We start from the raw sequence: 16096 nt of genomic DNA, 5'->3' as shown, positions 1-16096 counted from the left end.
TATATAGATGACATTAAGGATGGAATAAAGAAATTCATAGAATCCAACGAGAATGAAAAAACTTCCTATCAGAACCTTTGGGACACAGCAAAAGCAGTGCTCAGAGGTCAATTTACATCAATAAATGCACACATACAAAAAGAAGAAAGGCCCAACATCAAAGAATTATCCCTACAGCTTGAACACATAGAAAGAGAGCAACAAAAGAAACCCTCAGGCACCAGAAGAAACCAAATAATTAAAATTAGAGCAGAATTAAATAAAATAGAAAACAGAAAAAAAATTGAAAGAATTAACAAGATCAAAAGCTGGTTCTTTGAAAACATCAACAAAATTGACAAACCACTGGACAAACTGACAAAAGAAAAACAGGAGAGGAAACAAATAACCCGAATAAGAGATGAGATGGGCGATATCACAACACAACTAATTGGAATTAAAAGAATCACATCAGATTACTATGAAAAACTGTACTCCAACAAATTTGAAAACCTAGAAGAAATGGATGAATTTCTACAAACACACTACCTACCTAAACTAACAAAAACAGAGGTAGAACAACTAAATGGACCCATAAAGAAAGAAGAGCTTGAAAAGGTAATCAAAAAACTCCCAACAAAAAAAAAAAACCCTGGCCCTGATGGCTTCACTGAAGAGTTCTACCAAACTTTCAGAGAAGAGTTAACACCACTACTACTAAACAAAAAAAAAAAAACCCTGGCCCTGATGGCTTCACTGCAGAGTTCTACCAAACTTTCAGAGAAGAGTTAACACCACTACTACTAAAGGTATTTCAGAGCATAGAATAGGCCAGAATACTCCCAAACTCACTCTATGAAGCCAGCATATCCCTGGTACCAAAACCAGATAAAGACACCACAAAAAAAGAAAATTACAGACCTATATCCCTCATGAACTTAGATGCAAAAATCCTCAACAAAATTCTAGCCAATAGCATTCAATGATGTATCAAAAAAATAATTCACCATGACCAAGTGGGATTCATACCAGGTATGCAGGGATGGTTCAATATTTAAAAAACAATTAATGTAATCTATCATATAAATAAAACAAAGGATGAGAATCACATGATTTCATCAATTGATGTAGAAAAGGCATTTGACAAAGTTCAACAAGCATTCATGACAAAAACTCTCAGCCAAATAGGAACAGAAGGAAAATTCCTCAACATAATAAAGGGCATTTATAAAAAGCCAATAGCCAACATCATCCTAAATGGAGAGAGCCTGAAAGCATTCCCCTGGAGATCGGGAACCAGACAAGGATGCCCTTTACCACCACTCTTACTCAACGTTGTGCTGGAGGTCCTAGCCAGAGCAATTAGGCTAGATAAAGAAATAAAGGGCATCCAGATTGGCAAGGAAGAAGTAAAAGCATATCTATTTGCAGATAACATGATCTTATACACAGAAAACCCTAATCCTCATGAAAACTACTGAAACTAATAGAAGAGTTCAGCAGAGTATTGGGATACAAGATAAACATACAAAAACCAGTTGGATTCCTCTACACCAACAAAAAGAACATCGAAGAGGAAATCACCAAATCAATACCATTTACAGTAGCCCCCAAGAAGATAAAATACTTAGGAATAAATCTTACCAGAGATGTAAAAGACTTATACCAAAAAAACTACAATACACTTCTGCAAGAAACCAAAAGAGACTTACATAAGTGGAAGAACATACCTTGCTCGTGGATAGGAAGACTTAACATTGTGAAAATCTCTATTCTACCAAAAGCGATCTATACATTTAATGCAATTCTGATCCAAATCCCAACGATGTTCTTTAATGAGATGGAGAAACAAATTGCCAACTTCATATGGAAGGGAACGAGGCCCCAGATAAATAAGGCATTACTGAAAGAGAAGAACAAAGTGGGAGGCCTTACTTTACCTGATTTTAGAACCTATTATACCGCCACAGTAGTCAAAACAGCCTGGTACTGGTACAACAACAGATGCATGGACCAATGGAACAGAATTGAGAATCCAGACATAAATCCATCCACATATGAGCAGCTGATATTTGACAAAGGCCCCAAAACAGTTAAATGGGGAAAAGACAGTCTTTTTAACAAATGGTGCTGGCATAACTGGATATTCATCTGCGAAAAAATGAAACAAGACCCATACCTCACTCCATGCACAAAAACTAACTCAAAATGGATCAAAGACCTAAATATAAAATCTGAAACAATAAAGACCATGGAAGAAAAAATAGGGACAACGTTAGGAGCCCTGACACATGGCATAAACAGTATAAAAACATTACTAAGAATACAGAAGAAAAAGTGGATAACTGGGAGCTCCTAAAAATCAAACACCTATGCTCATCCAAAGACTTCACCAAAAGAGTAAAAAGACTACCTACAGACTGGGAAGACGTTTTTAACTATGACAGTTCCAATCAGCGCCTGATCTCTAAAATCTACACGATTCTGCAAAAACTCAACTACAAAAAGACAAATAACCCAATTAAAAAATGGGCAAAAGATATGAATAGACACTTCACTAAAGAAGACATTCAGGTAGCTAACAGACACATGAGGAAATGCTCACCATCATTAGCCATTAGAGAAATGCAAATCAAAACTACAATGAGATTGCATCTCCCTCCAACAAGGCTGGTATTAATCCAAAAAACGCAAAATAATAAATGTTGGAGAGGTTGTAGAGAGACTGGAACACTTATACCCTGCTAGTGGGAATGTAAAATGGTACAACTACTTTGGAAACTGATTTGGTGCTTCCTTAAAAAGCTAGAAATAGAACTACATACGATCCAGCAATCCCACTTCTTGGAATATATCCTAGAGAAATAAGAGCCTTTACACGAACGGATATATGCACACCCATATTCACTGCAGCACTGTTTACAATAGCAAAAAGATGGAGGCAACCAAGGTGCCCATCCATGGATGAATGGATAAATAAATTATGGTATATTCACACAATGGAATACTACACATCAATAAAGAACAGTGATGAATCTGTGAAATATTTCATAACATGGAGGAATCTGGAAGGCATTATGCTGAGTGAAATTAGTCGCAAAAGGACAAGTATTGTATAAGACCACTATTATAAGAACTCAAGAAATAGTTTAAACAGAGAAGAAAATATTCTTTGATGGTTATGAGACGGGGGAGGGAAGAAAGGTGGGAGAGGGGTAGTCACTAATTAGACAGTAGATAAGAACTGCTTTAGGTGAAGGGAAAGACAATACAGGTGAAGTCAGCACAACTGGACCAAACCAAAAGCAGAGAAGTTTCCTGAATAAACTGAATGCTTCGAAGGCCAGTGTAGCAGGGGCGGGGGTTTGGGGACCATGGTTTCAGGGGACATCTAAGTCAACTGGCATAATAAAATCTATTAAGAAAACATTCTGCATCCCACTTTGGAGAGTGGCGTCTGGGGTCTTAAATGCTAGCAAGCAGCCATCTAAGATGCATCAATTGATCTCAACCTACCTGGACCAAAGGAGAATGAAGAACACCAAGGACACCGGGTAGTTATGAACCCAAGAGACAGAAAGGGCCACATGAGCCAAGGACTACATCATCCTAAGACCAGAAGAACTAGATGGTGCCCAGCTACAACCGATGACTTCCCTGACAGGGAAAACAACAGAGAACCCCTGAGGGAACAAGAGAGCAGCGGGATGCAGACCCCAAATTCTCGTAAAAAGACCAGACTTAATGGTCTGACTGAGACTGGAAGAACCCCGGTGGTCATGGCCCCTAGACTTTCTGTTGGCCCAGGACAGGAACCATTCCCAAAGCTAACTCTTCAGACAGGGATTGGCCTGGACAATGGGATGGAGAGGGACGCTGGTGAGGAGTGAGTTTCTTGGAACAGGTGGACACTTGAGACTATGTTGGCATCTCCTCCCTGGAGGGGAGATGAGAGGGTAGAGGGGGTTAGAAGCTGGCGGAATGGACACAAAGAGAGTGGAGGGAGGGAGCAGACTGTCCCATTAGGGGGAGAGCAATTGGGAGTATGTAGCAAGGTGTGAGAGACTGACTTGATTTGTAAACTTTTACTTAAAGCACAATAAAAATTAAAAAAAAAAAAAAAGACGAGCGGATGGATGGAAGACAGATAAATATGTCAGTTTGTCGTACTGTGGGGGCTTGCGTGTTGCTGCAATGCTAGAAGCTATGCCACTGGTATTCAGATACCAGCAGCGCCACCCATGGAGGACAGGTTTCAGCTGAGCTTCCAGACTAGGAAGAAGGACCCAGCAGTCTACTTCTGAAAAGAATTAGCCAGTGACAATCTTATGAATAGCAGATAAATAGAACAGCATACTAATTCTGGAAACCCTGATGGTATAGCAGTTAAGAGCTACAGCTGCTAACCAAAATGTCGGCAGTTCAAATCAACCAGGCACTCCTTGGAGACTCTATGAGTCAGTTCTACTCTGTCCTACACGGTTGTTATGAGTTGGAATCAACTGGATGGCAACGGGTTTGTTTTGTTTTTTTCGTATACTAATTCCAAAAGTATAGCAGATGCAGGTTATTTCATGCACCGATCGGCCATCTTAATTCCTTTCCAGAATAAAGCAAGGTGTCAGTTACTGAGACAAAGCAGCCTGCCACATCATACTGACCTGTGACCAGGGCTCATAGGGATGACTCAGTCACCAAGGAAGGGTTCACTGATGCTTATTAACCAGGCTTTTAAAAGCCAAGGTTAGAAAGAGTTCTATCTCAGATGATTAAAATTTTAACAAGTTTTAGCACTTAAAAAAATGAAGCTTAAGGACTAAAAATGTAGATGGAATGAAGCATACAAGCTTCGAGGCAGTGGTTGCCTCCTGGGAAGGAGAGACAAAAAAAGGGGGTGAGGTAGGATGGGGGTACTGGCTGTATCTTTAAAGTTATATTTTCTTTAAAATGAAGAGAGATCAATCAAAGCAAAATGAAAAAATGATAAATTTCTGTAATACCTGGGTTTGGAGCACATGAGTATCTATTATCCTTCTCTGATTGACGTATTTCATAATTAAAACTTAAGAATGGATCTCAGGATTCCATACCAAGAGTCTTTGAGATGCATATGCTGTTTGACCCAGCATTTCTACTTCCTAGAAATTTACCCTAAAGACCAAATGAAGACTACACTCAGGGCTGAATTTCTGGCAGCTTTTTGGAGGTAGCTGGGTGGATGGAGAACAGAATGACTGATATTGTTAAAACCACCCTTTCCTCATTTAATTCCAGCACCAATCCTTGAAAGGGAAACATGGTCCCCCATTGCAAAAGGCATGGAAATTGAGATTTAAAGAAATGCAGTGAAACGTCCAAGTCGTCAAATACACATAAGGCAGAACCAGGATGCAGACCCAAGATTTCTGGCTCTAAATGTAATCCCTCCTCCCCACTGAATAACCAATGCTGTCTTTGAGTAAAACAGAAGCTGAGAATTGGGGAAAAGAAAGAGAGTATGTGGACAGTGTACATGTAGCCATGGAGAAAACTCTGGAAGGTATGCTCCAAAATATTAAAACAATGCTTACCTGTTAGTTGTTATTATTATGATGGGGGAATTATATTTTTGGGTTTTTTTTTCTGTTTTATTTTCTGGGCTTTTTTACTAGGAACACATGCTACTTTCTGTAATAAGAAAATAAGTTAGGAAGGAGGAGAAGGAAAAGAAGCAAAGCTCAGTTACACTGAAAATTCACTGAGGTGCAGAGTCTCATTCCAGCTCTATAGAATAAATGAGATATTACAGCATTATAACACTTAATATGATACACTTACTATAGTTGTTTTCCCCGAGGCAGGTGGACCTAATATCACAATCTTCGGCACTGTGGAATAAAAAAATGTGAATGTCACCACTTGGTATGACAAAGCAGCCTTCCATGTCTGCAGCACTCTGGGTGTATTTATTTCTTTCCTCCCCAGATTTCATTTTCTGCTCGTGACACAGCCATTTGTAACCCAGCAGCTCAGAGATGCTCTCCCCATAGAACACACTCTCTGTGTTTAGAGAGGTAAGCGATCACTGAGATGGTTTATTTTTCTGTCTCCAAGGGGACATGGACACGGTAACTTGTTTGCCAAACTAATAAATATCAAGAACAATTGGGATTTCAAACACCATAAAGCATTTTAAACAGGGACTTTGTCTTGGGGATGCTCTCTCAAATAAAGCTGTATTTTATTTAAATCGACCTTCAAAGTATTTTTTTATATTTATGCCTTTTTATTTAGCAAATTGTATTTCCCATCATTTTACAGAAGGAAGTAATGGGAAAAAGCCTGGAGCGTGTGGACCAGATTTATAGAACCCAATATAGGAAAGTCTGTTTTCAAATATGGGCATTTCTATGCAAATGGAAAAAAGACTGGCAGCTTACTTCAGTGTTATAGTGCTGGCTCTGGCATGTTCCTGCCCCACAGAACTCCTAAGGTGGCCACCAGACTGAGTAGGTACTGGCGATTGGAAAAGAAAAGAGCACCATCTTAAGAAGAGCACTAGAAGATGTGTGCATTTGGGTCAAAATGAAGGAAACAAGATGTGCTGTCTGGACAGATGGGTCCACGCTTCCTGCCGAACGCCATGTTGGTTATGTCACCTTTCTCCCCTACCAGTGGAAGGGAAGCATACAGAGGCAGAGGGCAGGGAAACCAGACCTGTGCCTTTGCCAAACTTAGTCTGGCCACTGGCCCAAGGGTATGGATAAACAGATGTCCATTCCAACTCTCTTGAGCCTCTAAGTCTACGTGTAGAGCCCATTTCTGCCAGGCCACCAGGAGGGAATCTCGTCCATGCAAAGGGAGTGGGACATGCATGTCCTTCTAGTTCTGGAGCAGACACAGAGAAGGAAGTAGACAGTGTCCTTCTGGTTGGTGATTAACTGTCTGCACACCTCCCTCCAGCCAGGCTGCTTGCATTTAAATAGACCTATGTCCAAACTCATAGCATTTTCTCATTTTCAGGGAAAATCTGGAGAAAAAGCTCAAGATAATTCACTCATTCATTTCAAACACTCATTGAGGCCTTTTCTGAGCTTGACACTGTGCTGGATGCTGCTAAGGAACGCAAGATGGACCACAGTCCCTGGTGATGAGTAAGGTAATTATGCTAGAAGAGAATTGAAAATGAGCAAGTCATCCTTTTTCCCCCAGTATCTGGCAAGGGAACTGCTCTCTCCTGAAAGACATGAAAGGTTGAGGACACACATCGTGACTTTCATTTTTATGTGTTCTTAACTAATTGCTATAGAACATCTTGTTGTTCTCTATATTTCTATACATTTCTAAATCTGGTTCATCCAACCCACTAATATGCAAAATGTAGGTAACTTACTTCTTTGCAGCCCAAAGCTTTTGCTGTTGGTGGAACATGAATCAAGGGACATCAGAGGCAGGAAGGCCCTGGATAAGGCAGCACCCAGAGCACCTCCTCCAGCCTAGGCTACTGCCAGGGAAATACTGTGATATCCAGCTCAGCAAACTGTTGCAAACACTTTTCTCTTCAGGCTTAAGCTGCTTCCCACCCACCACAGTATGGTGGAAACAGCAAGCCAAAGGTCTCTGTGTCCCTTTGAGTCCCCCCGGACCTCTAGGGGCATGAGCTCAACAGAAGGTTGGGACATGTCCTGGTCATTGCTACAGCTTTGCCCTCCAGAGCCTGGAGATCACTTGATCTAAGAAGTCTTGGACTTGCACATTCTTCATGTAGATGTTTCCTCCACATTTCTACCTTGTCACCTGTCATTTCACCATCAAGAATGTCCTTCTCATTCCAACCCACCCAGTACCCATCCCAGGCTCCCACTATTCTTCTTTCACTGAGATTTTTGCTACAGCTCCTCTCTGGAGGTGCATGATTAAGTGGCTTGCTGTTGCTTCCTTCCACCATGGTAAGTTTCTTTTGTCCCACTGCTGAAAAGCCTGTGGTAATGCTGTCCTCACCAAACAGCAAGCTCCTTGAGAGCGGGAAGAAAGTATCATCCTTCTTTACAACTCCTTCAGCAAAATGTGAGGAGCCATGCACATAGCAGGACCTGCAGCAGGCTCCTCTTCGGCCATCCCCACCTCTTTCTGTGGTCACCAGGTGTTTGTCACCTTTATCACTACCTGCTTACAAAGTGCTCCCTCTATCAGTCAGCGTTCTTGAGTCCACGCCACAGGAACCAGCTGTGGCTGAGTCGAACAGACAAGGAGTCTATTCAAAAGCCAGTGTAGCTCACAGAATTCTGCACAGGCTGGGAAGCCAGGCCAGGCTACCCCACAGGAACAACACCCCAAAAAAGACCACCCACTGGTCTGGGGAGAACAGCACTGCTATGCCAGATACCAGGTACTCTGGCTATGCCTTTAACACTGCTCATAGTGGGGCAGTGGTAGAGCAGCAGGGAGGGTAGTCGAGCATGGAAAGGCCTCATGTAATAAGCAAAGGGCTCGCTCAGACTGCTGGGAGGACACCTGCTTGGCCAAAGGTCAGAGGGGGGCCCGGGTCTGCTCATGTGCTCACTGCCCAGTTGCTTCTCCAGGCCTCTAACCATGCTGACTCCTGGTCAGACCAACAAAGGCCAGAGCCTGTGGAACCCAGGAGACACGAGAGGCATCAACTGAACAAGGATGTCTGGGGAATGAGTCAGACTCTCAAATCACGCACTCATCTTGACAGAGGTATTGAGTTCGAAGGTGCAGGGAAACCCTCCCTTTCCAGGTTCTTGTAAGTGGCACCCAAATTGTACACATCTATGAAAATATTTTAAAAGGGTAACAGCCACGGCCTTTCTCCCCACCTAATTTCTTGCACACGTTTATGTGATTAATTTCAGTTTCTTAAAGTCTAACACCTTGAAACTCCAGGCCTGCTCATGAGTAATTATTTATAAACAGTGTCATAAAAGGCCGCTTGACTGCCAAGAGTAATCAACTTCTTCAAACCACTTCAAAGGAAATGAAAAAACCTTTCCATCCACAGATCCTTTTGAGGTTTAACTAGGAGCATGATTTAAAATTCACAAGAAAACCCTTAGGTATTGGAGCTCTAATACACAGCTTTCTTGGACAAACGTTTGATAAAAAACGAAACATACCATTATATACACCATCGCCTGCTTTAATATTGCCCAGGGCTACTGTAAATGCTCACTTTGTACTAAATCTGCTTTTTTCATGGCAAAGGGGCTGCCAGCTTCTGTACCGGTGGCCCCCCTTGTTCCCCCATGCATGTTCACCAGGGTAAGTCTGGAGTCTTCTCTCCCTCTAGTCACTGGCCGTGTCATCGTGTGTCACAGTTAACTCCTGCCCACCCAACACCCAAGCCCAGTGCGCGGAAGAGGTGAGACCCTGGCTTCCAGTTAACACATGCCATCTGTGTGGTTGGAAGGTGACACAGCAGTCTGAAGCACTAGCCCAGGTGAACCGAAATGCATGTTGGATGTCAAAGGTCATGGTCCCAGTCAATGCCAGCCTCTGGGCCTCCTATATACTCTTCTATAACATAAGAAGACTAAACAGTTTCCAGGCTTTCTTGATTCCTAGAAAAATCACAAAAGCAAGGTACTCTCCCCTGCCTCCCCTCCTTCTCCCGTGTTTTTGCTTTAGTTGTCAGTCAAGGCCTGGGCAGGAGAAAGAGAACCAAAATGTCTCGTCTTTTTATTCCAGCATTTGAGACTTGAGCCAAAGGACAGACGTGTTCCAACAACCATAAAACTTGCCATTCCAAGGCATAGGAGTGGGGTAGAGGGCTGTGGGAAACAAGTTAACATCCCAAAATGGTGGTTATTGGCATCCAATGACTACTCCCTGAGACAGCACCCAGGCCAATAAACTGGACTCTGGTTATTCAGGTGGACAGACTGGAGGCCATCTCTTAGCTAGAAGCTAAAACAAAGCGGGTCTGGATTCTTTGCCCCTGCTCAAGACCAACAGAGCAGGTGTATCAATTGGAGAGCAGTAATGTTGGAGAAAGGAGTAAGGCTGGGGGGCAGCTTTTGGAAAACTATGAGACCCATGAATGAATGGAAAGGCATTGGCAAAGAGGCATTAGCAAGTGGTGAAGGGGAGAAAGGAGGTAGCCGAGGTGGCTGTAAACCTAGTAACCCAAGACAGCTGTCCAGCAGACCTCGGCCACAGTCAGTCCAAAACGGAAGATAACATTTGAATTTTTAAAACCTGGTAAACCAGATAGTGTGACACTAACAAATCAAATCTGCATGCAGAGAAGCAAGCTTAAAACAAAGAGAAAATGAAATACCAAGAATCCAATTTCAGGTTCTTGGATTCCTCGGCAGGGGGACCAGCTCAGTCTTGAAGTTAGTGTTGAAATAGCACAAAGGTGCTGCATACACCCCAAGCAGGATTTTTCAGATGAATGGTATAAAGTCCCGTTGCAACTCAGTTTATCACAGTTCAGAAGGCTATGTTATCATCAAACACAATTTTCAATTTAGAAAAATCTTATTAAGCTTTTCACTAACTGAAACTCAACATCTAATCACCTTGAGCCCAGCAGGTTTATGGCATCCTTCCCACTGCCCGGGCCAAAAGCCTCACCTCCTCTGTCTTATTGCCCAGTCTACAAATGGGACAACTGAGGCCAAGAGAAATGATCTCTCACTGGGGTTTTTTTTTTTTTTACATTTGAATAAGGGAATTTTGAAGATCAATGGACTAAAGGAGTAATTTTTGTGAATTTACCTCCTTTTACTTTGCTTTGACTTTAACTTTGCTCTTACTTTACTTTTATTTTTCTGTGCTTTAAATTTTACTTTGTTCTTACTTTTATTTTTACTATTACTTTTCTTTGCTTTAACTTTACTTTTACTTTGCTCTTACTTTTATTTTTGCTTTACTTTTACTTTGCTTTACTTTTACTTTTAATTAACTTCTACCTTAAATTCACTTTGACTTTTACTTTACTTTGCTCTTACTTTTACTTACTCTTGCTCTTACTTTACTTTTACTTTTAACGTACGTTTACCTTACTTTTACTTTTACTTTATCTGGCGGTGGCAGGAAAAGACAGTTGAGCATACACAGAAATACTCACGTAATAACCCCAGGGTTGGGGTGGGGAGGGTGCAGAAACATCTTCATCTGGCAAATGGAGCCTGAGTAGGTGAGGCCTATGTGGTGAGTTGTGGCTGCAGCAGAAAGGACCAGCCAAGAGGCAAGGGTAGGCAAAACATATGAATCAGGAGGCAACACCTCCTACCCAGGCCGTGGAATAAATAGCCAGCCGGAGAATAGAAAGCTTTTAGAAGAGTTTCTGCAGAACAAAGTAAATCACACTGGAAAGGTAGGGCTGAGGAGAAGGCAAGTTGGAGAGCTCAGGAAGGGGGTTCTCCTTCCCTACCCCAGTCTATCTGGGGCAGCTGAACAAGTGAATGCCCAGAGAATTGGACGTTCGCTTTTCACCAGAGGCTCAGAAAAAGGCACAGCTGGGCTCTCTTGGACCCACACTGCTTAGGCCATGATGTGACATCCTGACCCAAGAAGCCCCTCAGTCTACTGCTCCGCATCAAGCCTGAGACTGCAACATGCATGCAGGGCATGCTGAAAAGGCCAGGTATGCTGAGCACAGTGGCAGACTTGTAGTCTCCTCCTTCTTACTTTTCTTTTTTTCAAGAACGACTTAGCATCATTTCTCATCTTAAGCCTTCTAAAATCCACGAAAGGCACCTCTAGCCTCCAGCCCTCTCAGCTGTGCCAAGCATTAAATCACTGGTGTGCTGGTAGCTCCTTCAAAGCAGCTAATGGTCCAGTGAAAGAAACATCAGAGCTCCAAGACACCAGTTCTCCCTGACAGCTCATGCAGCATGGGACCGATCCTCCACTTGGCAAACCAACCATGAAATGGAGTGAGAGGCCTGCCTTGCTCCAGCACCTCCCTCCTCCCTGGTTCCATGCTCTAGCCTTGGGTCCAGCCAACCTGTACTTGGGCTGAGATTTGGGAAACTCTGGAACTCATTAATGGGTGCCGATAACGAGGCCGTCAGAAAGCTGAAGTGCTACCCGGCTGTCTAGGTAGGCCAGAAACCAAACTTATACCTGACAAGCAGAATGATTAGAGAGTTTAAACCCAACAGGCGACACCAGCTGGGACCCGCAAAAACATTAATAATTGATTATGTGGCCCACTCTGAGGTTTTCATTTTAATAACTTGGCAAGAGGATTTTTATTAGTTGTGTATGAAAAGAAATTAAGGCATTTTTAAATTAACCACCACCCCAAGTTGTCAGAACCCTCCGCACACTGTTCTGATCTCCCTTCAGACACAGGTAGGACAGAGTGGTTCACAGCCCTCCCAGAATGGAGCAGGTTCCCAGGAGGTGGAGGAGAAGGCCTATCGTGTGCTCACCATTATCATTGTCTCGCTGCAAGTGATCGATCATGAACGGGATGGGGTCCTTGGGCTGGAAGATCAGGAGTTGCTCCAGCATGGTCTGCACACACAGAACAGACATCCAGGTAGTTAACACCTGCATGGGCACCCAGGACCCCAGGCGGCCTGGCACTCTGGCTGCCATGGATACCAGGTATGGGGCCTGATCTTCCCATTATACTCCATCAGACTAGAACCCAGCCCCCACCCCAACTGGCATCTGCTTCGGTCCCCAAGAGCAGAAGCATGAAGAAGGCTGTGTGGGTATTGCTGGGAGGCAGCTGGAGAGAGGCAGACTGGAGTGACCACGCCGCAACTCAGAGCAGCGGGCAGTCCCAGGACCTTCTCCCCTAGATCCCTCTGTGCCTTCCAAAAAAGCCTTCCTGGGTTTTCCTGATACACTGTGCTCGTTACCACCTCAGAACCTTAGCAATGCTGTTCCTTCAGCTTAGAACACTTCTTCCTCATTCTTCTCCTGGCTAACTTCACCTCAGTCTTTAGGTCTCAATGGGAACATACCTTCCTGACCGTGTGCATTAGATAAATGCCTTTTCCCAAGCTCCCACATGCCCTGTGCATGCCCTTTGTTACTTGCCTTACCTTTGTCTCTTGCTTGCCTAACTGCCGTCCCCCTCACCAGGCCATGGGTTCTGTGGGCTTCACTGTCTGTCTAGGCCCTCTTGCACCCCAATGCCTAGGTGCCCCATCCAGATGGGAGGCATGGCCATCGCTGCTACCTATGTCCCACCAGAGTTGGATAGAATACTTATCAGCCAAATATCTAAATAGTCCTGAGGTATTCTAGCCATTTAATCCAATTCAGCACTCATATCAAGGGAAAGCAGGTTCCAGAGTTCCAGAACAGCACGGAAGTGAACTGTTGGAACTGGAAGGAGCTGGGCTGATACAATAATGTGCATCCTTCTGCTCTAGGAATAAGCAGTGAAGGGCTTTAGCCCTTTTGGGGCAGAGGGAGTGTGGCACAGTGAAAACAGCATTGAACTGCAAGAAATCCTAGCTATAGCCTCACCCTGCACATCACCAGCAAGTCCTTCCCCTCTCTGGGCCTCAGCTTCCCCACCTGTTGAATGACAAGGTTGGACTAAGTCAGTCCTTGTGTACCACAGGTGAGATGGTACGAGATGATTTTAAATGGTTCACAGAGGAATAATTTTAATTTCATTTTAAATAGCTGTATATTTATTTTAATGATATTAGAAAAATAAGTAGTACAGTAAACCTATGATTTCAAGGATGTTGCTTAGGATGAGGCAAAAAAAATTATTTAATTTTTAAAAAGTTAGCTTATTTAAAGAAATGATTAAGTTAGAAAAAAAGGAATGAGGTAGTTACATGAATCTATACATTTGACAAAATTTCATAGAACTGTACATACACTAAAAAAACAAGTGCATGAAAAATCTGATAAAATCCAAATAAGGCCTATAGTCTAGTTAATAGTATTGTACCAGTGTCAAGGTCCTGGTTTTGACAAGTACTACAGTTATATAAAATGTTATCATTGGCAGAAGCTGGATGAAGAGTACACCAGAACTCTGTACTATTTTTGTGACTTCCTGTGAGTGTAAAATTATTTTAAAATAAAAAGTGTAAAAAAAAAATGGTAAAAACCATGGAGGGTTTTTAGAGTGGAAAAAAACCACCAAAATCCAGCGCCATTGAGTCGATTCTGACTCATAGCTACCCTATAAAAAAAAAAAAAAAAATTTTTTTTTTTTTTATAGGACAGAGTAAAACTGCCTCATAGAGTTTCCAAGGAGTGCCTGGTGGATTTGAACTGCCAACCCTTTGGTTAGCAGCCATACCACTTAGCCACTACGCCACCAGGGTTTCCTTAGAGTAGAAACACAGGACTAAAAGCTTTCTTGGGCAGGCTCCTTCCCACTCAAGAATTGCGATGAAAGACACACCATGCTCTCTAAAACAGACCACATGCCCCCAGTGGCTCCCACCACCACCACCACCAAATTCTAATTCACTCAGCTGGCCATTTTCTTTATTTATGACTAGCCATTCAAACAACTTTAGGAATCTCTCTACTTCTATCCATTAATACTTTCCAAAGGAAGCATATGCTTCCTAGAGACTCAGGTTTCTTAGCCTGGGCTCTAGTCTCATGTGTCCAGGCCGCAGGCTTGAGCTCAAATGACCACAAGTCTCACCACCAGTTGTCCCTCTGGGGACAGGGTGTAACCAGCAAAGCAGACAAATGTTCTGGAAACTGGGCTCCAGCTTCCCTTTAGCCCTCAGAGCCTTTGGGTGGCTGAGAGTTCTTCCTGTCCAGTTCCTCAGAGTTTTGGCTTCCACAGAGTTTATGAGGGGATACTGAGGCAGAGGCTTTGCCTCAAGTCACACAGAGAGCTGGGCACTCGGTTAAGACTGAAACCCAGGATGAGAGCTTCCCAGCAGCCCCAAATTCCTGGCCCTGAGGAGAGGATCAGGGTGAGAAATGCTGACGTTCAAACCACAGGTCTTTTGTCCCAGGAGGTGGCCACCTTGAACTGGGACAACCCTAGGTCAGAGCCTGTGCTGGGGCTCCCAACACTGTAGACAGCCTCCCAGCTGTCAGAGGTGGATGAGCCCTTGGAGACCTCTTGCGAACTCTCATTTCACAGATGCGGAAACTGAGGACCAGAGAAGAAAGGGAGTCATTCCAGAACATAAAGTTAGCTAATGGCAAAATTAAAAAAAAAAAAAAAAGGCAGAAAAAGGTCTAAATCCTGGCCAGGAGGGCCTGCCTAGCTTCCTCCTTCCTGGGACCCAAGGAGGCAAACTCGAGTACGGGCAGGGAGCATCTTCAGATCGAAGGACAACTTGGGGTCAGGGCGATACAGGATTCAGGTACCCCAAGTTGGGCTGCCCATGTGGCTAACAAACGAGGGCGCGCGACTTGGTCCCCGGCTGCGAGGGCGCCACCGCGCACCCTGATATCGCGGTAGAGGTTCCCCAGCTGCCACCTTTGTTTCGCCACAGAGCAGGGCTGCCCGGGTCACCTGCATCATCTCGAAGATGTGGTTCGCCTCCCCGTACTCAGGCATTTCCGGGGGGATACGGTGCGGGGCTGAGGTCGCATCCATGTCGCGGGTGCAACGCGCTCCGCTCCTAGTAACCGCCGTCGCTAAGGCCGCCGCGCCGAGGCCGCGCGTCATCACCACGCGCCGCTGGCCAAGCTCTCGAGGCCCGGCGCGCCCTTGCCGGTCCCAAACCGTGTCCTCGCGCTCGCCGCCCGCCACCCCCACCCCGAACTCCTCCACGAACGCGGTCGGCGGCTTTGGGCAAGTTCTTTTCCTTCTTCTGGCCTCGGTGTTCTAACTGTGCACCTTAGCGGGGGCCACACTTAGGTCACTTTCAGCTGCGACCTTCTAGGATCATAGTTGCTCCCCGGTAGGGCTAAACACTATGCTGAGACCTGACAACACCTCAGATGGGCAAGTCAGCACAGCCCCGCACCACCAAGGGGGCAGGAGGCAAATCCTGCTTCTGGTTCCGCCACGCGCCCTGGCCCAGGCATTAGAAGCCTCGTGTGCCAACCTTGGTCCTGCTTTCTGAGCCTCCGTTTCCCCATCTGTAAAATGAAGGCGCTGGATTAGATGTGGGTAGGGGCATTTGAAGAGGGAGGGCTGTGGGGCAGGCCGGAGGGCCAAGGTTCCCGCAAGAAACCCTAGGCGGACCCTTGGGCATCTGAG

At 44.3% G+C, this 16096-nt stretch overlaps 1 protein-coding gene across 1 annotated transcript in view; it reads right to left on the bottom strand.

Moving 5' to 3' along the window:
* AK8 (adenylate kinase 8) overlaps window positions 1-15519 on the bottom strand; it is a 218719-nt gene extending 203200 nt beyond the window's left edge. Inside the window, exons 1-3 of the mRNA XM_003407485.4 lie at window positions 15404-15519; window positions 12366-12450; window positions 5797-5846 (exon numbers count right to left, since the gene is read on the bottom strand). Of these exons, the coding sequence (XP_003407533.2) occupies window positions 5797-5846; window positions 12366-12450; window positions 15404-15487 (219 nt within the window). The 5' untranslated portion in view covers window positions 15488-15519. The remainder of the gene's footprint in view (window positions 1-5796; window positions 5847-12365; window positions 12451-15403) is intronic.
* Between the last annotated feature and the right edge of the window lie 577 nt (window positions 15520-16096).

The sequence above is a fragment of the Loxodonta africana genome, chromosome 9 (genome assembly GCF_030014295.1).
Source record: "Loxodonta africana isolate mLoxAfr1 chromosome 9, mLoxAfr1.hap2, whole genome shotgun sequence".
In the NCBI taxonomy this organism is placed as follows: Eukaryota; Metazoa; Chordata; class Mammalia; order Proboscidea; family Elephantidae; genus Loxodonta; species Loxodonta africana.
Note: the sequence above shows the minus strand (reverse complement) of the source record. Positions and strands in the feature narration are given on the sequence as shown.